The 26634-nt window shown below is 43.8% G+C and overlaps 1 protein-coding gene across 10 annotated transcripts in view; it reads right to left on the bottom strand.

The window, feature by feature from the left end:
• Positions 1–26634, bottom strand: part of TBXAS1 (thromboxane A synthase 1) — a 241618-nt gene that overhangs the window by 165374 nt on the left and 49610 nt on the right. For 2 of the 10 annotated variants that reach the window (XM_001152761.6, XM_003951158.4), the window contains exon 1: positions 26127–26387. The exons of 4 other annotated variants lie outside the window; for them this stretch is intronic. In XM_001152761.6, the coding sequence (XP_001152761.1) occupies positions 26127–26218 (92 nt within the window). In that variant the 5' untranslated portion in view covers positions 26219–26387. Of the gene's footprint in view, positions 1–1852; positions 2029–26126; positions 26388–26634 lie in introns of those variants that run through there. 4 more of the 10 variants (XM_016958257.3, XM_016958256.4, XM_003318833.6 and 1 more) reach the window with 3 other exon arrangements.

Genomic DNA, 26634 nt, shown 5'->3' with positions numbered 1-26634 from the left:
CCTCCCACTTCCTCCTAGCACTGCTGAATCAGCCTTTCTAGGCTGCAGCTCAGAAGCCAGCTGCCTTCTAGCCTGCTCTCTGTCTGACATTCTGATCCCAAATTGTCTTTTATGAGGCCCACTTCACCTGGCAGCCCAAGCCTCCCCAGCCTCCTGACATCCCCCACTCTGCTTGACCTTCACCTCATCCCTTTCGCTACTTCCCAAAGCCCCAGGGCAGCCCACGCCTGACATCCAGTCACACTTCAGGCTTCAACTCAAGACCGTGGGGCCAAGTCAGAGCCCCAGGTTCTGTGTGTTTAGAATGGGAGTTTGAACACATTGCTGTGTTGGTCTGATCCCAGCTACACAGCCATCTTTAAAAGGACTTTGATACCTGTCTTAGTTTGTTTTCTGTTGCTTATAACACAATACCTGAACCTAGATAATTTATAAAGAAAAAGAATTTATTTCTTACAGTTATGGAAGCTGAGAAGTCCAAGGTTGAGGAGTTGCATCTGGTGAGGGCCTTCTTGCTGGTGGGGACTCTGCGCAGAGTCCATTTATGATAGCTTTGCCCTCATGACCCAGTCACCTCTTACAGGCCTCACCTCTCAACACTACCACATCGGGGATTAAATTTCAACATGATTTTTGGAGGAGACAAACATTCAAACAATAGTAACACCCCTAAGGCCACTTGAAAGCCAATGAGCAGGATGCGGAGGTGTGAAAGCCACTTAATGCAGTTCAAAGATACTTACAGAGTAGATATCATACAAAAATGAATAAGATACATCCTAGCCTCCAGAGAGCTTATCCTACAGAAAACAGGAGAACTAAGGGTTTACCTTGGACTTGGGGAAGCTGAAATCACTGCCTTCACATGCTTGTTATCTTGTCTAATAAACCCCCTTGGCTTCCAAATTGATGACCATCTTTGAAACTTCATGCTATCTTTGACTCTTTCCTTTGATCCTCATCTGCAGTCAATCACCAAGTCCTGTCAACTCTGCCTTCAACACATGTCTTGAGTGAGTTCTTCATTCTTACTCCTAACTGGCACTGCCCTATATCAGGTCGTCGTCTCTCCCTTGGGCATAGAGTTTTCAGTAGGGTCCTGAACTGGCCTCCCAGCCTCTAGTTTCTCCTATCATCCTCCAATCAGTCCTCCACACCAATGCCAGAAGAAGCTTGCTCATATGCAAATCTCATCATGTTGCAGCCCTGCTCAGAATTCTTCCTTGGCTCCCTGTCATTTTCAGTTCAAGCACTAACCTCCTTTATTTGGCACCTAGGGTCTTTGGTGATCCGGCCACAGCCTGACTGCTAGCCTCACTGTAAGTCATCTCTGTCCCTAAATTAGGCTTGGGCAATCTTGCATGACTCACACATTCCTAGTTACGCCATGTCGTTTCACCGTTCTGGGCTTTTTCCCAGGCTTTTCTCTAGGGCCAAGACAAAGGAGAGGCAAGAACAAACCTAGGGTACAAAATTTAAGGAGGTCCTCACTCTCAGGGCTGTACAAGTGCCACCCCTGCTCTTGTACAACCCTGAGAGTGAGGGCCTTCTTAAATTTTGGGCCTAGGTGCTTGCTTCCTTCTCTCACCCTTGTCCCAGCCCACTCTCCTCTCTGCTGATGCATCCACTCTTTCTCCATTTGCAAAGGCCAGATTGCTCTTCGGCTTTCTGCTCAAGGGTTGCCTCCTCCAGGAGCCCACCCAGGCTATCCTGGGCACATGGAGATGTTTTCCTTGGCCACTCAAAGAGTTCCACTGATTCCCTACTGGGGATGATTGCCAATGAAGAGCAGGAGAACACAATGTATTGTTTGTAGGAATCTAATCCTGTCTACATTCATTATTTACTGTACCTGATTCTGTTTCCATCATGTGGGCTTAGTCATCTGCAGTTAATCCTTTGTTTTTATGAAGTCCTTAAAGAACCCTTGAGACTTGTGGTGAAAGAGGGACATCTGCCTCCGGTGAACCCCAACAGATAGTTAAATTAGAGCCCAGAGGGGTCAGCTGGGGCTGCCCCTGCCTCTGGATCCTGCGTAATAAAAGGAAACAGTTACAGGATGCTTCCTGTGAGCCAGGAGCCCAGCTAAGTGCTTCCCACACATGAGCTCATTTACTCCTCCCCAAATTCTGTGTGGAACATGCTGTTATTATTATCTCCGTTTTGCAGATGGGAACACTGAGGCTCAGAGAGATTAAGTAACTGGCCCAAGGTCACACTGCTAGTGAGTAGCACAGCTGAGATTCGAACCCAGGCTGTCTGGCTCTGGAGTCTGTGCTCTCCATTACCAGGCCCTACTGTCTCTCACTTTGCATTTGCAGAGCAGCCAGTTGCCCAGAATCCAACCTATCTGTAAGACGGGGGATGCGAAAAGCCCCTGTTTGTTCAAGTGTATGGGTTGAAGGCTCTGAGTCCCCTGTGAAAAGGCAGATGCCATCTTACAGGACTCTATCCCCAGGGTTCAAATCAGTTGATCAGATTAGCCACTAAGTCAACAGGGCTTCAAGACTCGAAATAAGGACAGATAAATCTGTCATTATCTCCTCTGCACAGGCCAGGTCTTCACTTCAGTAAAGTTTGAGCCCAGAGGGGTCAGCTCGGGCTTCAGTAAAGTGAAGACCTGGCTTGTGCAGAGCAGACAGGTTGCTTCTTTGGCCAACTGTGTGTGTGTGTGTGTGTGTGTGTGTGTGTGTGTGTGTATTGGAGTAGCCAAGGTTGGTACACAGGGGCATTGAGTACTGGTAGTGGGTGCTCAGAATAATTCTAGGTTCTTTTGTACCCAGCCAGTAGGCATTTAAAAAATATTTGCCAATTGGATAAGAAGTTATGTCTTCATAAACCCAGCCAATATTTCCACCTTTCTATTGCACTATGACCCGTCCAAAAGGCCTGGGAAATACCAATTTTGCCTTTGAGCTTGGCAGACAGTTTAAAGAGCTTGGGTAACTCAAAGTAACAAAAGAATATTGTTAAGAGTTTCAAAAAAATATTTATAATCCCCTTGCATCATGTTTGTTCCTGTAATCCCCCAGATCTTTGTCTTGACCTAATTCTTAGCAAGTTTAGCCACTGACCTTTGATCATCTCTTAGCTATAATGATCAATTGTGGGTCTAGCTGGAAATTGTACAGGACAAAGTCAAAAGGCAAGAGTTCTAGTCCAAGAGCCCTGAATCTCAGTGCCCGTTTTTCCTCAGTGTGTTTGCTTCTGGCTCTCACCTCTCTGGGTTCTGGAACACAGCCACAGGTGGAGACCCACAGAACCTGCCTGACCTTCCGAACAGACCACTTTTCTGGGTTTGGCCTCTTGCCTGCTCCCTGCAACTTATAATCCTTCCATTATTAGAGTCCTCAGTCCTGACCCTGCCTGGTCCCAGCCATTCCTATCTCAGCACCTATATTAGTTATCTACTGCTGTGTCACAAATTGCCCCCAGACCTAAGTGACTGAAGACAACAAACATTCATTATCTCACAGATTCTGAGGGTCAGGAGTCTGCGAGCAAATCAGCTAGGTGCTTTGGGTTCAGGGTCAAGCTGGAGAATGGTGTCCATGCTTGCTTATGGAGCTGTAGCTGGCTTTGCCATATGAGCCTCTCCCTATAGGGCTGCTCAACATGGCTGCTGACTTCCCCAAAGTAAGCAATCCAAGGGAGAGAGCGAGCCCAAGATGGAAACCCCAGTCTCCAATAATCTAATCTTGGAAGTGATAACACCATCACCTCTGCTGTATTCCACTGGTCATGCTAACTGACCCTGGTACAATGGGGGAGGGAGCTATGCAAGGGTGTGAATTCCAGGGCAAGGATCCGGAGGGCCCTCTTGGAGGCTGTCTACCACATCACCTGTGCCCTATTGTGAACAAATGTGGTGAAATTACATCCTTTTCCAAAGTTTCACCTTGAGTGTATCAAGCTGGTTACTAAGCCTCATAAAATCTGTAAGCTATTTCCTCCTTTGATTAGATATTGAAACAATGTAGTTGTTCCATTCTTTATTCCATAAAAATATATTTAGTGCCTACTCTGTGTCAGGCACTAGCCCAGATGTCATTGTGCATCACTAAGAGAGTAGATAGGATCTGCCATGCTTTTACTGGAAAAGAAAAATCAGGGAAACTTCACCCTGGGGTGGATAAAAATGGATTTAAAGATTTCAGAAAACTGTATGTTTAATAATAGCTAACATTTATTATTAAGCACTTGCTATGGGTCAGGCATTGTACTGACCCACAAAATAAAATTATAAACACACTTTATAAACATCATGTCCTGTAATCTCTACCAACATCCCTGTTGTGTGCATTATACAGATGGGGAAACTGAGACTTAGAGCCCGGCCACAGGAACTGGCCCAGCCACAGTCCAGGCCTCCTGAGCTGTCTGAATGAAGGGCCTGAGCCTCCAGCCAGGCCTCTGGCTTGTCTGTCAAGTGAAGATTATTGCAGCTAAGAGATGATCAAAGGCCAGTGGCTAAACTTGCTAAGAGTTAGGTCAAGAAAAAGATTTGGGGGTTACAGTAACAAACATGATGCAATGGGATGCTTTGGCTCAGTAAGGCCAATGGGATGCTTTGGCTCAGTAAGACCAATGGGAGCAAGGAGACCAGACTAGTTTCCCAGGGCTTCTCTAACAAATTGCCACAAACCGGATGGCTTAAAACAACAGAAATTATCCTTTCATCATTCTGGAGTTCAGAATTCTGAGATCAAGACATCAGCAGGGCCATGCTCCCTCTGAAGACACGAAGGGACCTCCTTCCTTGCCTCTGTCCATCTCCTGGTAGTTGCTGGCAATCCATGGTCTTTGGCTTGTAGATGCCTCCCTCTAATCTCCGCCTTGGTCATCACACAGTGTTCTCGCCTGTGTGACTATATCTACATATCGTCCTCCCTCTGTCCATCTCAGCATCCAAATTTCACTCTTCTTATAAGGATGCCAGTCACTGGATTAGGGACAACCGTCATCCAGCAGGACCCCATCTTAACTTGATTACCTCTGTAAAGACCCTATTTCCAAATCAGGTCACATTCAGAGGTTTTAATGGACATGAATTTGGGGGCGAGGGGACACTACTCAGCCCAGTGCAAAGACCATCAGAACTGACAGAAGTCCCTGGAAAAGGCCCAAATAATACCCCACGTGTGGGTGTGGGTGGGGAAGGATCTTCCACACCACCCTAGGGTCACAGAGGATGTGAGATGGAGAGAAACTGACCTTGATGAAAGAAGACACTAATTCAAAAACTTCTTTTTTCATGCTGTGCTTTGTTTTTCTATTTTGTTTTTGCTACTTATTGTTATTACACTAACTAGTCTATATTTTAGTTGTTTCAGTCAGCACATCTTTTTTATAGGAAAAAAGGAAATGGGATTTTGTGGCTGCTTCTGGATTGCAAGAGACCTCCCTGTTCAGATTCCAGAGCAACTTACTGGAGGTGAGTGGACAAATGTGCAGGACGAGAAGGAGCATGGAGGCAAGACAAGTGTCTCTTTTTATCTTTGAGAACTCAAGTTAAATTCACGATGTGTAATAGCCCTTGTGATACAGGGATACACCCTTTCTTCTGACAGCCACTAGCCAGCACCAAAGGGTGGTTTCCAGAAGGGCAAGAAATAAACAAATTTTTTCCTTAATAACCCAGAGGACCCCCAGCACCCATGAGAATATTTAAAACAATTCTGGAGCAATTTATGTTTTCAGCCATATTCCTTTCTTGGCATAACAACATCCATAAATTTACTGCCCAGTGTAGAACAATGAATTTGTCCTAAGCAATACAGCTCACAATCTACAAGAGTGTCCCCTGGTTGCTGTATTTCAGGACGTGGTGAACAAGCTGCGCTTTCTGCATTCAGGTTTCCCCTGGTCTTCTGAACGTCAGACATGCCTCCCCTAAGTCCTGCTTTTCCAGGGTGGAGTTGAAATCTTAGGGCCCCGCCCCATCCCATCCCCCAGATCAATTCTTTGCCCTTCCTAGAGTGTGCTCATGCTCCGTCATCAGTCAGACCCTTCCCTCTATTGCTTATTTGGCTAGAAATTCCTAGGTACGTCCCCAGCTTCAGCCCAGGACCAACCTGGCCCCTACACTGAGCTCTGGACCCTGCTTCAACACTCTTGAAGCTAGGTGATCACTTCATAAGCAAGATCACCATGACCCACCATGTCAGTGTCTCAGTGGGCAAATTCTGCATCACTATCTGTTGTTTCTGTTTTTTGGTGGGTTTTTTTTTTTGTTGTTGCTGTTTTTTGTTCTTTGTTTTTTGGGGGGGAACAGGGTCTTTGCTGTTGGAAGTGCAGTGGTGCAATCTTGGCTCACTACAACGTCCACATCCGGGGCTCAACTGATCCTCTCACCCCAGCCTCTTGAGTAGCTGGGACCACAGACGCATGTCACCGCACCCGGCTAATTGTTGTATTTTCTGTAGAGACGGAGACTTCCTATATTGTCCAGGCTGGTCTCGAGAATTCCTGCTCTCAAGTGATCCTCCTACCTCAGCCTCCCAAAGTGAGCCTCCCAAAAGAATTACAGGTGTAAGCCATCATGCCTGGCCTGTTGTTATTTTTCCCCCAGAGAGTCACTGTTTTCACTTACAATAAAAGTTAATATGTCCATTCACATTAAGTTTTTGTTCATTTATTTATTTTTTTGTTATGGTTTTATTTTGTCTTGTGACTTGTGGCCCCTAGATTCTGCTTTGCCAAAGATCAGAATCCAGCTGTGTAATCTTGGAGCATGGGGCAGAGTGAATCACTGCTCCTGATGCTTCATGCCCCATCTGTATCAAAATTCTACATCAATGCCCCTTGCTCCATGACTGTGCAGTGCCTCCTGCTACAGTGGACAGAGTCTTCTTCCCTGCCCCATTAATGTTAACCTTGGGCATGTGGATTGCTTAGCCAATAGAATGTGGGCAGAAATTATCTTAGCAGCTTCCAGGCTGAGGCCTCAAGAGATATTACTGTTTCATTTTACATTTCTTGCATCCCTGTGACCTGTCAGGAGTAGCACTTCCCTAATATTCTCTTCAGCCTGGGTCCCATTACAAACATGTGGAGCAGATCTAAACCCCACTGTCAGACTGGAACAGAGCTACTCCAGTGAACATACAGACCATGAGAAAAATAAACATTGTCATTTGCCAATGAGCTTGGGGTGGTTTGTTACACAGCATTATTGCAACAGTAGCTGACTAATACACATCAGATCACATAACTTCTCTGGACCTCCATATTCACATCTGTAAAATGGGGCCCTGGCATTATAATCAATGATGCACAACTTTTTTTCTACCCCTACATAACTGACAGCTTTGACATATACCCGAAATTAACAGAATCAAATGTTGCAAAGCGGCCAGGCATGGTGGCTCATGCCTGTAATCCCAGTGCTTTGGAAGGCCGAGGTGGGAGGATCATTTGAGCTCAGGAGTTTAAGACCAGCCTGGGCAACATAGCAAAATCCTGTCTTTACAAATAAATAAATAAATAAATAAGTAAAACATAAAATTAGCCAGGGATGGTTGCATGTACCTGTAGTCCCAGCTACTTGGGAGGCTGAGGTAGGAGGCTCACTTGAGGCCAAGAGCTTGAGACCAGCCTGGGAAATATAGCAAGACCTCACTCTACAAAAAATTTAAAAATTAACTGGGCATGGTGGCACATGTCTGTAGTTCTAGCTACTTGAGAGGCTGAGGTGAAAGGATCACTTGAGGTCAGAAGTTTGAGGCTGCTGTGAGCTATGATTGCACCACTGCACTTCAGCATGGGTGACAGAGCAAGATCCTATTTCAAAACAAACAAACAAACAAACAACAAATATTGCAAAGTGCCAAAGAAAGAGAAGGATTAGAAACTGTTAATTCAGTTTAGGTACTAGAGACTTAATGGTGGCCTTGAAGAAAGCCGTTTCAGTAGAGAATGGAACAGAGACCTTATTGCAGGGGTCGGGGGTAAATAGGAGGTGAGAAAGTGAGCAAATACAAAGTCCTCTTTCAAGTCACTAGGCTGGGAAGAGAAGGATAAGTGGAGTGGTGCCTGGGGTGGAGTCAAAGAAGAGGCGGTTAGTGAGTTGGTTGGTTGGTTGGTTGGTTGGTTGGTTGGTTGGTTAGTTGGCTGGCTCAGTTGTTTGTTTTATGATAGGAGAGAATTGAACCTGCAAAGAAACATTTGCAGTGACACCATCATTGAAAATGATGTGGGTAAGGGCTTGGATGAGAGTGAGCAGGAAATAAAAGGTCTGGTCAACGGGAGAGAATAGAGTATGGCTTAGCGGGGCTTATTTACTGATGTGCTATGCCTCATTGATACTTCAAGTTCTCAAGTCCAAGGGCAAGGCAAATGTCAACCAATGAAGCAAAGACCAAATGAAAATTAGAATGGTACTCTTACTGTTAAAATCAGAAAATAAATGTAAATTTTGTCATGGGAAAATTTGAAAAATTTCTGGAAAGCAAATTGAGTTTAAAGCTTGATTTATTGTGCACTTTTCAAGAAATAGATTTTCTTTAATTTTGAAGCACCTACAACTGAGAGGTAAACAGATGCCATCAATGGACTAATAGCAATATATGTTGGTGTAAGGTTTATTGCTCACAAACCCTCATACGCCCTTTCAAGGAGACAGGGAGAGAATGACTATCTCCGCTTGACCGTATGGAAAAGTGATCAAGCCCAGAGAGGTGGCTGACATCTCTGACCTTCTTCAAAGAAAAGCCCACAGTCTTCTTTTCATCTGCCCTCCTTCCCCATCATTTCTAAACCTGCCGCACTATGGCTCTGTCCCCACCACACCATTGTTGACCATCCCCAACACCCCCGAAGACACCTCAGCTTACTAAGTCTAATACGCATTTTTAAAACCTCATTTTACTTGTTCAAGGTCAAAAGCTACCTAGTGGTATAAGTCCAGGATTATTCAAAATGAGGTCACTTGTTTGAAGTACGCCTCTCCTCACTTTTCACTGCAGTGCATTCCTGGGGATCAGGTGAGAATTCAGAATGATGTTTACAAAATAACTAGATAAACAAAATAAAAACCAAGATCTAGCTGCCCAGCGTCTATGCAGTTTTTGTTGAATATAAGCGTGCAGTTATCAGATAACACTAAGAGCTAATGTTTATTGACCCTGAGCTGTGCCATGCACTGCTCTAAGTCCACCTTATGTTCTTACTCATGTAATCCTCCCAACATGCTAAGAGGTAGGTACTATTAGTATCCCTATTTTACACATGGGGAAACTGAGACACAGAGACCTGATATCTATTGCTTAAGGTCACAAGGCTAGCCAGAGTTTGAATCCAGGAGATCTGATTCCAAAGCCTAAGCCCTGGGCCATTATAGAAAGTGTGGAAAGGCAGAAAGAGTGAAGTGTTTTTAGTGTGTTTTCAAGGGATCGTTGATAAACTAGCAAGTTGCCGAAGTGCTTGGGAGTAGTTTATTTTCCTAAACTGGTTGAGCTGTCACCTTTGCACAATGATTTTGGTTAGCAATCCCTTCCTTCATAAATAGCACAGAGATGAACTTCAACCCACAGCCCAGCCTAGCCTGACTTCTAAAGAAAAAAGTATTTTATTAAGATCCAGAGTTCCCAGCCTGGGCAACATGGCGAAACCCCATCTCTACAAAAAAATACAAAAAATAGCCTGGGGTGGTAGTGCTCGCTTGTGGTCCCAGCTACTCATGGGGCTGGGGTGGGAGAATTCCCCGAGCCTGGGGAGGTTGAGGCTGCAGTGAGCTGTGATTGTGCCACTGTACTCCAGCCTGGGCAACAGAGTAAGACCCTGTCTAAAAGAAAAACAACTAGAGTTCAATTCAATGATATTTTGTTATATGACAAGTCAGGGTGAAAGCTGGTTGCAGTGACACACGGCCAGAAATTAATGGAAATTCTCTATGATGATACCCATAGCGGCAAAGAACAATGCATATGCCACACAAAATCCTATAGATCATCTCTTCTAACGCAGTTTGGTTCAACAAGTAACTGCGTGCCTATTACTCAACAGAAGTGTGTTGAGTGCCCCGGCACAATGCTGAGTGCTCAGCTAAAGCTGAGGAAGGACCAATCCTGCCCTTGGGGAGCCAGGTAAGTGATGAGAGAGAGGGAAGGTACCAGGTACATTCGGGCAAGAACCTAGGAGATGCAGAAGAGGCTCCTGGAGAAGTTCTCACCCAAATGAAGGGGGAAGGACATGCAAGTAGAAGGAAAGAAATTGGCACTGAACTGCATGGTGTGTGGGAGAAGCTGTGAGCACCTGGGAGCCAGGCACCAGGTGAGAAGCGAGGGGAGTTAAACCTGCAGAGGGGCAGGGGACCAGGTCAGAGGGGGCTTCAGGAGCCAGGCCAGGAACACTCACTTCCTTAGACAGGAGGACCAGGAAAGGGTTTTATGCAGAGGAGCAGTGAGCTGGTGGCTGCAGTTGCAGGACAAATTAGGGGAGCAAAAGATAGAAGGCAGGGAGACCCGTGGGTAGGCTATTTCCAGCCAAGGAGTGATTGTGAAGTCCTCAACTGCAGCAGAAGCAAAGCAGATAGAGAGAGGAACACTTAGGAGTCAAGACTGGCCAGACTGTGGAGGGTTAACATTAGGGTGAGAGCCAAGAAAGATGTGAGGCTGATTCCCAGCATAGCCTGGGGGGATAGGGGGAAAATGTGCCAATGCTGAGAGGCAGGTGTCCCAGCCCTCTCTCACCAATGAGGAAATGAGCAAGGAGGGAGTGGCTGGCCCAAGGTCACCCAGTGGAAGAGGTGTGTCTGTCCCTACACTGTAAAGGCCTGGCTGATTTCCACAATGCCACACTTCTCCTGAGAGCCTCCCAATTATCTCCTTAGGTACGCTCTAAGATCATGAGATGATGCTACCAATTTTGGTCACTCTCTGTGTACGGATGGAGTTAAAATCCTTAAATGTACAACTGACTACACTCCTTCCTCACTGCTTTACAGCCTGGGGTTCCCAGGTGCCTACTGATTTGTGAAGGTAGGAAGAGGGTACATGAGATATTTTCAATATTTCAAAGAGCCTAATGTAAATTGTGCATTTATTGACAAAGTGATGGTGGTGCAGGTTAACGAAAATGTCGAGTTTCTTTGCTTTGGAGTGGAATTATAATTTGGTACACTAATGCTGGTTATCTCATTGATCAGCTATTCTCAACTGGAAGAGTTTTCCAATTAGCTTGCCTTTGAATAATTAAAATGGGAAAATTAATCAATCATTACTTAAATATACATTGTTGCTGGGACAACAGAACATAGGATCTATGGGGAAAAATCACATCAACAGTGGATGGTAGGGAAGAGTTGAGATACCATTGCTTCAAACTGTGGGGATTTTTGTTCAATAGAACAGTGAAGGAGAGTGTCTGTTCTTCGATGCCTCTGCTGGGGGTTGGATGCCTCCTGTCCCCTAGTCTGGTGTCAGGATACCCCACTCAGACTTTGAGTGCTCTATATACCCCCATGTACCACGTATTCTAAGTGGCTGGGTCCTGCATTCCATCATCCCCTCCTTTTGCAGTCTTGCTCTTTAATTTCAAATGGGGCAATTCCTCTATCTGTCTGAATTCATGGGAATGTTATCCATAGCACACCAATGAGGTAGAACCAGCTCACAGCCTAGAAAACCTTCAGCATTCGACGATTGCATGAATCAAGATTTATTTCCCTTTTCAATAAGCCTTGTGCAAGGCATTCTGCCAGGTGCTAAGAACACACTACCACTAGTGTGCAATTAGGGGGAGACTGATTCTACCCCCTTCCATACACAGGCATGCACACACACCCACACGTTGTCACAGTAATCATTTGGAAACAGTGCTGCTATCTCGGTTGCCAGAGGCATAATCATGATCATTAGCATTTACTGAGCAGCTACTATGTAGAGGGCACTCACTGGCTTAAGATGTGGGCCCTCCTCTTAGGGACTTACAGTCAAGCCAAGAAGATAGGTCACATGCATAAGCTATAAAATAAAGTGGGCCGGGCGCTGTGGCTCATGCCTGTAATCCCAGCACTTTGTGAGGCCGAGGTGGGCGGATCACCTGAGGTCAGGAGTTCAAGACCAGACTGGCCAACATGATGAAACCCCACCTCTACTAAAGATACAAAAATTAGCTGGGTGTGGTGGCACACACCTGTAGCCCCAGCTACTCAGGAGGCTGAGGCAGGAGAATCACTTGAACCCGGGAGGCGGAGGTTGCAGTGAGCTGAGACTATGCCACTGCACTCCAGCCTGGGTGACAGAGTGAGACTCCATCTCTAAATAAATAAATAAATAAATAAATAAATAAATAAAGTAAAGTAAAGTAGTAAGTGCCGAGATAGCCAGAGAGATAGGAAGCAAGTCCACAGGAGGCAGGGCTGGTTGAGGGCTGGCCTGATGGAGGAGACCTTTATGGAAGAGTGACATTTAGACAAGATTTTGAAGGTTAGGCAGGAGTTCAGTTAAACCAAGAGGGGAGAGCATTCAGGCAACAGGGACTGCACTGTGCAGCTTGGAGGGAACAGGCATGTCAGTGCAGGAAGGAGGGAAGCACATGCAAGGACTTTAGGGCACCTTTCAGATCAGAATATGGAGGCAGCTGCTGGTTTCGGGGTATGGCGCTGGCTCTCCCAGGGGGTCTGTGTGCAGTGCTCAGGGAAACAAGGCATTGGTGGAAGCCACTATTGGTAGAGCTTGGCTTTGCTTTCAGATCATCTCTGACACAGTTTTTTCTAGATATCTTCGAGGGGAAAAAAGGGGCCGGCCTCTTTCTGAGATTGTGTTGAGGAACTGGCTGACTGCTCAAGCGAAACCTAAGAAGCACACCTTTGCAAGGACATAGGGGAGGTTTAGGAGGGCCCCACAGCGCGGGCCAGGGCCAAACTCTGCACTGAGGGCTGAGGCTGAAAGCAACAGAGAGAGCCGAGGGCTCCAGGGAACTCCCCTATCAGCTGATACCCCCCTACCCTATCCACCAGGAAGTTGTGCAACAGCACCTATTTCTGGTAAACCAGGAAAGATGTGGCTCTTAGTAATTGAAGCACCAATGAATACCAGTGTGAACATCTGCCCCCTCCCTTTCTCGCCAGTCTCATTCCCATGTCCAGATGCATGTTATTCCGGCAACCAAAAAACAAGTCCGTATAAGGCTACCAGGGTTCCCATAGACAGCGTACTTCCCTTCAGTGGCAAGCGATAGTTGTTAGGTTTGTTGTTATTATGGCACTAGGGTTAGGGGAAGAGTTCATTCAATCATTTTATTTCTGGGAGAGTCACTTCCTTCCCGGGAAGGCATTGCTGAGCACCCACTCACGCAGCTCAGTAATGGACACACATCAATCTGATGTTTTGCTTTGTTTATACAACAAATAAGATTCTTCTTTCATCTCTGCCCCCAAAACAGATGCTACCAGAAGCCTGAATTCCTTACTAGACGAGAGAAGGTATGACCATAAATATTAAGACTGTTGCTATTGTTTTCTTTAAAAAACAAAACCAAAACCAAAAACCAACTCGTATGCCAGTGAGCGTGGCCCCTCAGCAAAATTCCCAGGCTTCCAGAACTGGTTCATACACCTCTTCTGCAAGCTGTGTATTGTTTTATAATCACATTTTTAAAATTGCAAATAATATTACTCTGTTTAATCATGTATTTGCCAAAATATGGACTGTTTTAAAAAAAAAAATCAATCTATTCTCCACAAAGATGTGTTGCGTTGAGGGCTTTCAAAGGACCACATCTAAGCACCAAGTGCCGTTCCCACAAAAAGTGCTAAGAATGTGTTTTCTGATAGTGGCATATCTGCAGTAAGGGTTTAGCCTATCAGGAAAATGCCTTCGAAGGTCATAAAATTCATTTGGCTGTATAAGTATTGGAGTGTATGCTAAAATAATCAGTCACGTTACTTTATAGTCATACCTCGTACTCTCATTCTGGAAAGTCAATAAAGTGAGGAGAAGGATAGGGATATTGTGTATAACCATTTAAGAGAGAGAAAACAAAAAAATAATATTCTGTAGAAATGGTCCTCAAGGAAGCCACAGACCTAGTTTTCACAGCAGGCTCAATTTTATCTCCAAGCTCATCACTGAGTTATTAAATCGAAGTACCCATCATATCCTAGACAAAAATACAAAAAGATTAAAAAAAAAAAAAAGGGAAATAGCATGTATCCCTCTCTAGATGCTTGGAGGCACTGAAAATTATCCACGCCTTTAAAATGTATTTCTAAACTGTGTCCATTATTCACACTCCTAATGTTTTGTGCCAGCAAATGTTACAAACACTAATGTTGTCTTTGCCTGGGGTACTTCCCCACCTGAAATTTTCTCTTTCCTCTCCTCTGCCAAGTTAATTCTTCCCTGCATTTCAAGACCCAGCCCAAGACCTTCTGCTTCTCAAAGTAAAGTCTGACTGGCTGGCGATCCAGAAAGGCCTAGAGGCCAGGCCGGAAGAGGAGAGAAAAGAGTCAGGCATGAAGCTACCATGAGGCCCCTAAACGCTGCTTCTGTATTTCTGGGCTCCTTGCCATGCTCACACCTAGGAACTACTGCTGGGGATGATGAGGTGCCCAGGCAGAAGAAGCAGCAGCCGCCATTGGGTCGCTGGTATGGCACCTGACTTGCTTTTCCTGAGCGGCAGCACAGACTGACCCATGCAAGAGCGCCAGTAGGCATAGAAGTCACGGAGTCCAGATCGGGAAGGCACTCGGTGGCCTTCTGTACCAGCTGCTCACGCCTGGCAGCAAGGGCTTTTGTGGCATTCCTATGGATGGTGAGGGACACTCACGACCTCCGAGGCGCTCTCTTGCCACCTTGCCAGACAGCTGTGGGTAGTATTCATTTTCTTTGGTGTAAACCTGGACCACCCCTACGCATGGGCCCTGCTTCTGTTCGCTAGACTCCATATTTTCTGTGCCCTGAAGGAAACAATACGTCAACCCTGGAACCTCAGAGCTTGCAAAGGGGCAATTTGAATGTTTTATTCCTCCGTTTTGTGGCCCCTCCATTTCCACTGGTTGTGCAGCTACCAATGCATCCGACCGCCGTTTTCAAGGGACCATCTCAGCGGGTCTAGTTGCCCAACCCACCACGGCCATATGCAGCAGTACTTTAGCAAAGACGCTGGGAAAACACTGGGTTAAATAAAGCTGAACAGGTTTCTTTATTAAAGAACCTTTCAGGGCCTTTGATATTCTATGAATCTCCAAGAAGGGCTTGATTTAGACTTAATTTCCTAAACACTTTTAGGAACCGAAGTTGGGAAATGGTGGGCAAATTGATCTTCAGTCCCCACATGCTGGAGGCGGGATGCCTTTTCCGGAGCTCACCTCCCATTGTGCCAGGGAATACCTACATGGCTTCTTCCTCTTCAGATTTCTCATCTTGGCTCCCATATTCCATCCCAATGGTGCCTTCTAAATATAGTCTGGAGTAGATGTGGGTCTAGAATTAGAGTCCAGTTCTTATATGTAGAAGAAACTCTCTGGGAAAGGAACTTCCAGGCATAGTGGTAAACTTAAGTCTTAATAATCTGTGATAGTCTTAAATCTTAATAATCACCACATTTCAATTTAAACTGGTCTTAGAATGAGACTTGATCAGAACACTAACTCACTCTCTATCTGAAAGCTCTTTTTTTTTTTTTTTTTTTTTTTTTTTTGAGACAGAGTTTCACTCTTGTTGCCCAGGCTGGAGTGCAGTGGTGTGATCTCGGCTCATTGCAACCTCCGCCTCCCGGGTTCAAGTGATTCTCCTGCCTCAGCCTCCCAAGTAGCTGGGACTACAGACAGGATCTTGCCCTGTCACCCAGGCTGGAGTGCGAGCGTAGTGGTGCAATCACAGCTCATTGTATCCTCAACCTCCTGGGCTCAAGAGATCCTCCAACCTCAGCCTCCCAAGTAGCTGAGATTACAGACTTGCACCACCACACCTGGCTAATTTTTGATTTTTTTTTTTTGGTAGAAGCAGGGTCTCTCTTTGTTGCCCAGGCTGGTCTCAAACTCCTGGGCTCAAGTGATCCTCCCACTTTGCCCTCCCAAAGCCCTGGGATTTTGGGCATAAGCCACCACACCCAGCCTGAATTCCTATTTTTGATGTCGAATTGATTATGTACCTCTGGGTCTTGGTACCTGAGCTTTAAGAGCAGCTTGGTACTACAAGCCCTTCCAGGCTGTGTTCACATACTTGCTTAGATAGCTACTCACCTTCCTTGCCACTTCATCAGCCCTGTTACTCCAAATCCTTTCAGACATTCTACTCCACTGGAAGAAATAGTTAGACTACAGTCCTGAAACCTCACGCCTAAAGCATGAAACTGCTTTCCCCTTCACCACTAGAAGGGAGCAGTTTCCCACTCTTTTTAGTAAAATTTCTCTTTTTTGCTAAATATTCACACTCATTAAAGAAATACAAAAGATGCAGAAAGACTAAAAGAAGGGAAAAGAAATCACCCACAACCCCATCCCAGAAAGAAATCCACTATTGCTATCTGGGCTATTTCTTTACACTGCTTCTTAAAGAATAAAGCAATCTTTATCCTCCCCACAGGAACCCAGCTGCCAGTCCTTAGGTGTTGCTTGAAAGATTAAATACGCTAGGACTTACGGTTGCCTCGAGCAACGTTCAACTCGTACAACTCATTTCTTGTACATCAAATCTCCTCCAGAAGTAAGAATTTTAAACCATTTTATATGGGAAAAAATTAGTTTTTAAAATGTGTTATCTTGTGTGTTAATCGTCTTAGCATGTGCTCCATGTACTTCCAGCTAATACAGTCTCTATCCCCAGCTCCATCTCCAGCCCTGGTAGTGCAGCCCTGATCCCCTGATGCCCCAGTTCACAGAGCTCAGCCACACACTGGTCGGTTTAAATCAAATGATCATCATGGAAAAATGGTGTCCAACGCGGTTTTGGGAAAACGATCAAAGTGTACTGTGCCTAGTTTAAAACAGTGTCTTTTTAAATGAAAGATTTTTTTTGTCTTTTTTCCAAATTCACGCATACACCTAATAATTAATAAGTGTGCATTAAGTACATGGCATGGTGTCTGCTCTACAGGATAAGAAAGGATACAAAAACAGTCCATCTGCAACAACTGGAACAGTGCATGGCAAATTGACACAAACTGAAAACACAGCAAGCTTTCAGGAAAGGGAGTGGGTCACATGGGCAAGAGAATTTAGATTTGTATGGAACTGTGAAGGCCAAGAGAAGAACCACAGGAAGAAAGCACCAGGCAGAGCTTAGAGGTTGGAATTAGCCTTCAGTCAGCATTTATTAGGCACCAACTATGTGCCAGGCATTGTGAGGGACAGAGATGGGATAAAAGCAATGCTGAGAGGGGGCTCCCAAGTGTCTTTGGAAACAGAAAACACTTCCCTGAGGAAGCACCCCTGAGCTTGGAGTAGAAGGAAAGAGGAGGCCTCATGCAGCAACAAAGGACCATTCACAGCACCGCAAACAGCGTCGCTCTGACCCCAGCCCAGGATAAAAGAAACTGCTGAAATCTTTTATCAGTTCTAGGAGCTTTCTGGAGGAGGCCTTAGGGTTTGTGGGGGAGAGAGCAACAGGGGGCCCGCTGAAGGAGCAGGAGACTCACAGTGAGTCCTGGGGCGGGGCTGATGGTTGTGGACTTCTTAACTTTACCACCTTCAACCACATGCTAGCAGAGCATCCCTGCCATTGGCAGAAGATTCCAGAACTGTAATGAGATAGGAGACCTGGCCCTCACCCTTAGAGAACTCACAGGCTGGTTGAGAGCACCAGAAGCAACCTAGGTGTGCCTTTTGCTTTTTTGTTTTGTTTTGTTTTTGTTTATTTATTTTTCCATAAGTTGTTGGGGCACAGGTGGTATTTGGTTACATGAGTAAGTTCTTTAGTGGTGATTTCTGAGATTTTGGTGCACCCATCACCCAAACAGTATACACTGCACCATATTTACAGTCTTTTATCCCTTGCCTACCTCCCATACTTCCCTCCAAGTCCCCAAAGTCCATTGTATCATTCTTATGCCTTTGCATCCTCATAGCTTAGATCCCACATATCAGTGAGAACATACGGTGTTTGGTTTTCCATTCCTGAGTTATTTCACTTAGAATAATAGTCTCCAATCTCATCCAGGTCACTGCAAATGCTGTTAAGTCATTCCTTTTTATGGCTGCATAGTATTCCATCATATACATATACCACAGTTTCTTTATCCACTTGTTGATTGATGGGCATTTGGGTTGGTTCCATGATTTTGTAATTGTGGATTGTGCTGCTATGAACATGCATATTCAAGTATCTTTTTCAAATAAAGACTTCTTTTCCTTTGGGTAGATACCCAGTAGTAGAATTGCTGGATCAAATGGTAGGTAGTTCTACTTTTGGTTCTTTAGGGAATCCCTACGCTGTTTTCCATAGTGGCTGTACTAGTTTACATCCCCACCAGCAGGGTGGAAGTGTTCCCTGATCACCACATCCTCGCCAACATCTACTGTTTTCTTATTTTTTGATTATGGCCATTCTTGCAGAAGTAAGGTGGTATCGCATTGTGGTTTTGATTTGCATTTCCCTGGTCGTTAGTGTTGTTGAGCATTTTTTCATGTTTGTTGGTCATTTATATATCTTCTTTTGAGAACTGTCTATTCATGTTCTTAGCCCACTTTTTGGTGGGATTGTTTGTTCTTTTCTTACTGATTTATTTGAGTTCATTGTAGAGTCTGAATGTGAGTCCTTGGTCAGATGTATAGATTGTGAATATTTCTTCCCACTCTGGGTTGTCTGTTTACTCTGCCGACTGTTCCTTTTGCTATGCAGAAGCTCTTTAGTTTAATTAGGTCCCGGCTCTTTATCTTTGTTTTCATTGCATTTGCTTTCGGGTTTTTGGTCATGAAATCCTTGCCTAAGCCAATGTCTAGAAGGGTTGTTACAGTGTTATACCTAGAATTTGTATAGTTTCAGGTCTTAGGTTTAAGTCGTTAACTCATCTTGGGTTGATATTTGAATAAAGTGAGAAATGAAAATCCAGTTTCATTCTCCTACATGTGCCTAGCCAATTATCCCAGTACCATTTGTTGATAAAGGTGTCCTTTCCTCACTTTGTGTTTTTGTTTGCTTTGTTGAAGATCAGTTGACTGTAAGTATTTGGGTTTATTTGTGGTTCTCTATTTGGTTCCATTGGTCTATGTGCCTATTTTTATACCAGTACCATGCTGTTTGGGTGATGATGGGCTTATAGTATAGTTTGAAATAAGGTAATGTGAGGCCTCCAGATTTGTTCTTTTTGCTTAGTCTTGCTTTAGCTATGCAGGCTCTTTTTTGGTTCTGTATGAATTTTAGAATTGTTTTTTCTAATTCTGTGAAGAATGATGGTGGTATTTTGATGCAGATTGCATTGAATTTGTAGATTGCTTTTGGCAGTATGATCATTTTCACAATACTGATTCTACTTATCCATGAACATGGAATGTGTTTCCATTTGTTTGTGTCATCTATGATTTCTTTCAGCAGCATTTTGTAGTTTTCCCTGTAGAGGCTTTTCAACTCTTTGGTTAGGTATGTTCCTAAGTATTTTATTTATTTATTTATTTATTTATTTATTTTTGCAGCTATTGTAAAAGGGGTTGAGTTCTTGATTTGATCCTCTGCTTGGTCACTGTTGGTGTATAGGAGGGCTACTGATGTGTGGATGTTAATCTTGCATCTGGAAACTACTGAATTCTTTTATCAGTTCTAGGAGCTTTCTGGAGGAGGCCTGAGGGTTTTCAAGGTAAACGATTGTATTGTCAGCATACAGTGACAGTTTGACTTCCTCTTTAGCAATTCAGATGCCCTTTATTTCTTTCTCTTGTCTGATTGCTCTGGCTAGGACTTCCAGTACTATGTTGAAGAGGAGTGGTGAGAGTGGACATCCTTGTCTTGTTCCAATTCTCAGAGGGAATGCTTTCAACTTTTCCCCATTCAGTATTAGGCTGGCTGTGGGCTTGTGATAGATGGCTTTTATTACACTAAGGTATGTCCCTTGTATGCTGACTTTGCTAAGAATTTTAATCATAAAGGGTTGCCAGATTTTGTCAAATGCTTTTTCTGCATCTATTATCACATGATTTTTGCTTTTAATTTTGTTTATGTGGTGTATCACATTTATTGACTTTTGTATGTTAAACCATCCCTTCATCCCTGTTATGAAACCAACTTGATCATGGTGGATTATCTTTTTGATATGTTGTTGGATTTGGTTAGCTAGTATTTCATTAAGAATTTTAGTATCGGCTGGGCGTGGTGGCTCACGCCTGTAATCCCAGCACTTTGGGAGGCCAAGGTGGGTGGATCACGAGGTCAGGAGATCAAGATAATCCTGGCTAACATGGTGAAACCCCATCTCTACTAAAAAATATATAAAAAATTAGCCAGTGTGGTGGCGGGCGCCTGTAGTGCCAGCTACTCTGGAGGCTGAGGCAGGAGAATGGCGTGAACCCGGGAGGCAGAGCTTGCAGTGAGCCGAGATCGCGCCACTGCACTCCAGCCTGGGTGACAGAGTGAGACTCTGTCTCAAAAAAAAAAAAAAAAAAAAAAAGAATTTTAGTATCTATGTTCATCAAGGATATTGGTCTGTAGTTTTCTTTTTTGGTTGTGTCCTTTCCTAGTTTTGGTATTGGGGTGATACTGGCTTCATAGAATGAGTTAGGGAGGGTTCCTTCTTTCTCTATCTTGTGGAATAGTGTCAAAAGTATTGGTACCAATTCTTCTTTGAATGTCTGGTAAAATTCTGCTGTGAATCCTTATGATCCTGGACTTTTTTTTGTTGGTAATTTTTTAATTACCATTTCAATCTCACTGCTTGTTATTCGTCTGTTCAGGGTATCTAATGTTTCCTGATTTAAGCTAGGAGGATTGTATTTTTCCAGGAATTTATCCATCTCAACTAGGTTTTTTAGTTTATGTGCGTAAAGGTGTTCATAGTAGCCTTGAATGATCTTTTGTGTTTTAGTGGTGTCAGTTGTAATATCTCCTGTTGCATTTCTCAGTGAAGTTATTTGGGTTTTCTCTCTTCCTTTCTTGGTTAATCTTGCTAGTTGTCTATCAATTTTATTTATCTTTTCAAAGAACCAGTTTTTTGTTTAATTTATCTTTTATTTTGTGTGTGTGTGTGTGTTTCAATTTCATTTAGTTCTGCTCTGATCTTGGTTATTTCCTTTCTTCTACTGGGTTTGGGTTCAGTTTGTTTCTATTTCTCTAGTTCCTTGAGGTGTGACCTTAGATTGTCCATTTGTGCTCTTTCAGACTTTTTGATGTAGGTGTTTAGGGCTATGAACTTTCCTCTTAGCACTGCCTTAGCTGTATCCCAGAGGTTTTGATAGGTTGTGTCATTATTGTCATTCAGTTAGAAGAATTTTTTAATTTCCATCTTGATTTTGTTTTTTACCCAGTGCTCATTCAGGAGCAGGTTATTTAACAATTTCCATGTGTTTGCATGGTTTTGAAAGTTCCTTTTGGAGATGATTTCCAGTTTTATTCTGTTGTGGTCTGAGAGAGTGCTTGATACAATTTCAATTTTCTTCAATTTATTGAGGCTTGTTTTATGGCCTATCATATGGTCGATCTTGGAGAAAGTTCCATATGATGTTGAATAGAATGTGTATTCTGTGGTTGTTGGATGAAATGTTCTGTATATATCTGTTAAGTCCATTTGTTCCAAGGTATAGTTTAAATCCACTGTTTCTTTGCTGACTTTCTGTCTTGCTAACCTGTCTAGTGCTGTCGGTGGAATATTGAAGTCTGCCACTATTATTGTGTTGCTGTCTACCACATTTCTTAGGCCTATTAGTAATTGTTTTGTAAATTTGGAAGCTCCAGTTTTAGGTGCATATATGTTTAAGACTGTGATATTTTACTGTTGGACAAGGCCTTTTACCATTCTATAATGTCCCTCTTTGTCTCTCTCTTTTTTTTATTTTTTTGAGAAAGAATCTTGCTGTGTCACCCAGGCTAGAGTGCAGTGGTGCAATCTCAGCTCACTGCAACCTCCACCTCCCAGATTTAAGTGATTCGCCTGCCTCAGCCTCCCAAGTAGCTGGGACTACATGCACCTACCACCACACCCCTCTAATTTTTTTTTTTTTTTTTTTTGTATTTTTAGTAGAGACGGGGTTTCACTGTGTTGGCCACACTGGTCATGAACTCCTGACCTTGTGATCCAAAGTGCTGAGATTACAGGCATGAGCCACCACGCCTGGCCCCTCTTTGTCTCTTTTAACTGCTATTGCTTTATGGTTTGTTTTGTCTGATATGAGAATAGCTACCGTTGCTCTACTCGCTTTTGGTGTCCATTTGCATGAAATGCCTTTTTCTACCCCTTTAAGTTTATGTGAGTCCTTATGTGTTAGGTGAGTCTCCTGAAGGCAGCAGATAGTTGGTTGGTGAGTTCTTATCCATTCTGCAGTTCTGTATCTTTTAAGTGGAGCATTTAGGCCATTTACATTCAGTGTTAGTATTGAAATGTGAGGTACCATTGCATTCATCGGGCTCTTTGTTGCCTCTGTACTTTGGTTTTTTGTTGTTGTTGTTGTTGTTTTTTGCTTTTGCTTTTTAGCTTGTATTCTTGTTTTATAGGTCCTGTGTGATTTATGCTTTAAAGAGGTTCTGTTTTGATGTGTTTCCAGGATTTGTTTCAAGATTTGGAGCTCCTTTTACCAGTTCTTGCAGTGGTGGCTTAGTAATGGCAATTCTGTCAGCATTTGTTTGTCTGAAAACAACTGTATCTTTCCTTCATACATGATGCTTAGTTTCACTGGATACAACATTCTTGGCTGATAATTGATTTGTTTGAGAAGCTGGAAGACAGGGCCCCAATCCCTTCTAGCTTGTAGGGTTTCAGCTGAGAAATCTTCAGTTCATCTGATAGGTTTTCCTTTATAGGTTACCTGGTTCTTCTGTCTCACAACTCTTAAGATTCTTTCCTTTGTCTCAACTCTGGATAACCTGATGACAATGTGCCTAGGCAAAGATCTTTTTGCAATGAATTTCCCACGTGTTCTTTGTGCTTCTTGTATTTGGATGTCTAGGTCTCTAGCTAGACTGGGGAACTTTTCCTTGATTATTCCCCCAAATATGTTTTGCAAGCTTTTAGAATTCTCTTCTTCCTCAGGAACATCAATTATTCTTAGGTTTGGTCATTTAACATAATCCCAGACTTCTTGGAGGCTTTGTTCATACTTTTTTATTTTTTTTTCTTTGTCTTTGTTGGATTCAGTTAATTCAAAGACCTTGTCTTTGAGCTCTGAATTTCCTTCTTCTACTTGTTCTATTCTATTGCTGAGACTTTCCAGAGCATTTCACATTTCTAAAAGTGTGTCCAAAGTTTCCTGAATTTTCTATTGTTTTTTCTTTAAGCTATCTATTTCATTGAATATTTCTCCCACTCAAATTGGGGGAGTGTGTTGGGAGAGGAGGGTCTCCCTTTCCCACTTCCACAGTTGGGGCACTCACAGTATTTGGGGTGTCTTCTGGGCCTTGCAGGAGCAATCCGCTTCCTTCAGAGGGTCTGTGGGTCCCCTCAGAATTGCTGATTTATTCTTGCAGTTGATCTGGAGCTAAAATTCACCATGGAAGCTTCCAGATGCTGCTTTGTCTGGAGCTGCAGTCTAGTCCTGCCTCCTGTCCACCATGATTCCCTCCATCCTCCCATCCTTCTGTTTTGTTTTGTTTGAAACAGAGTCTTTCTTTGTCACCCAGGCTGGAGGGAAGTGGCATGATCTCAGATCACTGCAGCCTGTGCCTCCCAGGTTGAAGCGATTCTCCTGCCTCAGCCTCCCAAGTAGCTGGGATTACAGACACCTGCTGCCATGCCCAGCTAATTTTTGTATTTTTAGTAGAGATGGAGTTTCACCATGTTGGCCAGGCTGGTCTCGAACTTCTGACCTCAAGTGATCTGTCTGCCTTGGCCTCCCAAAGTGCTGGGATTATAGGCATGAGCCACCGCGCCCAGCCCATTTGATTTCACCTTCTCAGGGTTTAGGTTCTCTGCTGCCATCTCACCTGGCTGGATGGCACATGTAACACTTAAAGCAAAGACTAATGTGCTGCAGTGTTTAATCCACTCCCCCTGCCAGTTTCTCCTGCAAGTGTCTCTACACCTACATCTTTCCTTGCCTGTGAATCCTCTCACTGGAGGAAAAGCACCCCTGTCTCTTCCACACATATCCTTTCAAGACAATGAAGCAGGAAGGGGGCCTTGCCTCATTCAAGCTGGTGGCTGTTGCTTAGTGGCTGACTAGAGTCTCACCCGGAACAGAAGGGTTGAAAGCCCAAGGGTGGTTCCCCTTGCACTGAATCAAGGGATGGACCCAAAAGCACCAGAGCCAGGGCCGTGACCTCTCTCCTGCTGCCTCTGCTCCTCCTGCAGTATCCTGTCTAGACATCGAGCTCACCCCCAGAACCTCTGTGTCTCCCCTGCCTTGGGCACCTGCTCCAGATCTCCTGCTTCCTGACCTTGTACCAGGGCCTCCTCCAGACTGGGCACACATTAACAGGTTAATAAATATTTTTGCAATAACAAATAGAAGTCAGCTCTCACTTCCTGTTTACCACTTCTGCTTGGTACATTTATCTTAATCTCTGCATCTTTGAACCAGGTTATTAATATGGCCCAAGAATAGACAGCAAACACATAGCTGCCCTGCTGAATGGTGCGGTGTTCCTACATGGCAGGCACTGAGCTGGAGGCTCAGACACAACAAAGACTGAAACAAAAGTGTAAAAAAGTGTCCACTTTGAGAACCACAGTCAGAGCATAGCTATTGATGAGATTAATATGAATAAGCACATTAGTAAGAAATTAAAAATAAACCTAAACCACTAAAGACTTATTTTCTTTTAGGTTACATAGATGATAGATGGTTAATTATAGTGGCTGACATCAACTAAGCACTTTCTGCATGTCAGACACTGTGCTTTGGGCTTCCCTGAGCATAAAAACACATTGAGATGGATTACTGGGGGCTGGGGGTAGGGAAGGAGCTACCATTTGCTCTTGGTTTTACATGTGGCCAGTTTCAATCCAAGGTAAGCTACAATGAGATAAAAAAGTTCAAAAAAAAATTAAACCAGTTAAAAAGAAAAACAGCACTGGGACTTAGGCTGGGTTTCAGAGCCAATTTCCAAGAAGTAATTTCATCATCATAGAACATCAAACGTGAATTCCACTCTCAGCTATGCAAATTCCAAAAGAATAATACCTCACATTTGCATAATGCTTGATGCTTTTCAAAGTGCTTTCCCAGTTATTAATCTAGAGAAGGCTTTATTACTACTGAAAACATAAATTAAAATTCTGTTCGGACTCCAGTTCTCCATTATTTTTTCCACTCACTTTGCCCTCAAAAACCAGAGCCATCTAAATCCAGGTGCTTTTGATTGAATGGGTAACTCTAATAAGTTTAACTGACAGGGCGAATATGCATAAATGTAGCATATTATGAGGCCTTCGACCTACAGACACCAGAGTCAGGCTTAGGAAAATTTGCTGTTGAATTAACAAAACCACAGGGGAGCAACTCGGAGTTCAAGTTTGAGATCCTTTCAGGGTCTCAAATTTTGTAGGAGCTGCACACACTATGTTCATCAGAATCCATCTCCCTCTATCAAATATGAGAAATTAGATCTACCACTTTGTTCTTAACCCTACAGAAATCCCCCTCAATGACTTCCTGCAAAGAGGCCCACATTTGCCAAACAGCTCCTAAGTCTTGTTTTGTTTTGAATGTAATATGAACCAAGAGGCTGAATTCACTGTAAATTCAACAAGGACAGAGGATTTTAGAAAAATGAGGTGAGGAGATATGACGGGGTTCAAGGAAATACTTCTACCCAAACCTAATGCCTTTCCAATTTGTTTCTTTTTCCATCTCTTTCAAACTTAATTATGTGTAGCGTTCTCAGTCACTGAATCACCAGCCTTTCCTGACACTTCAATCTCATGCATTTTAGCAAAAGATTAACCTGGCTGTTTGCTTTTAATTCTGAAGCTGTGTTAATACTCACTCCCGCTAGATTAGAAAAGAAGAAAAACACACTCCCACATACCCCGCCATGGCACCAGCAAAGCTCCAGGGTGAGACGGCTGACGCTGTCACAGTCCCTAGGGCTGGCTGCACTTACCATTTCAGGAGGGCCAAGAGAGCCACTGACAGGGCCACCGTCACCATGGGGCCATTCACTTCCAATTTTAGAAACCCCAAGGCTTCCATCATTCCTCTGAGACCCCAGAGTGGTGGTCTTCCAGATGAGACAGGAGGCTGATCTCGCTGCCCTTATGGGAACCGTGCTTTGCAGGTAGAAAAGGGAACAGGCAACCAAGCAAACATCACATGGAGTGGGCCCCCACAATGTGCTCTTTCTCAGAGTGTCTCCCTATAAAGAGGAAGGAAGAGGAGGGCACAACAAAGGGTTTCAGTGTAAAGGAATGAATCAGCAACTTTATTCCTTGATGACTGCACTGTCAATAAACATTTATATTAACTTCCTCAGAGAGGAAAAGCAAACTTCCCCATGTTTGCTGAGAAACAAAATGGTTGTAACCACGGACTTGTACTCTAAGAGGAAGTCTTCAAAGAGAGACTCTTCTCCAAAATGTCTATCTATATCTATCTATATCTATGTCTATATC

Source organism: Pan troglodytes, chromosome 6 (assembly GCF_028858775.2).
Source record: "Pan troglodytes isolate AG18354 chromosome 6, NHGRI_mPanTro3-v2.0_pri, whole genome shotgun sequence".
NCBI lineage: Eukaryota > Metazoa > Chordata > Mammalia > Primates > Hominidae > Pan > Pan troglodytes.
Note: the sequence above shows the minus strand (reverse complement) of the source record. Positions and strands in the feature narration are given on the sequence as shown.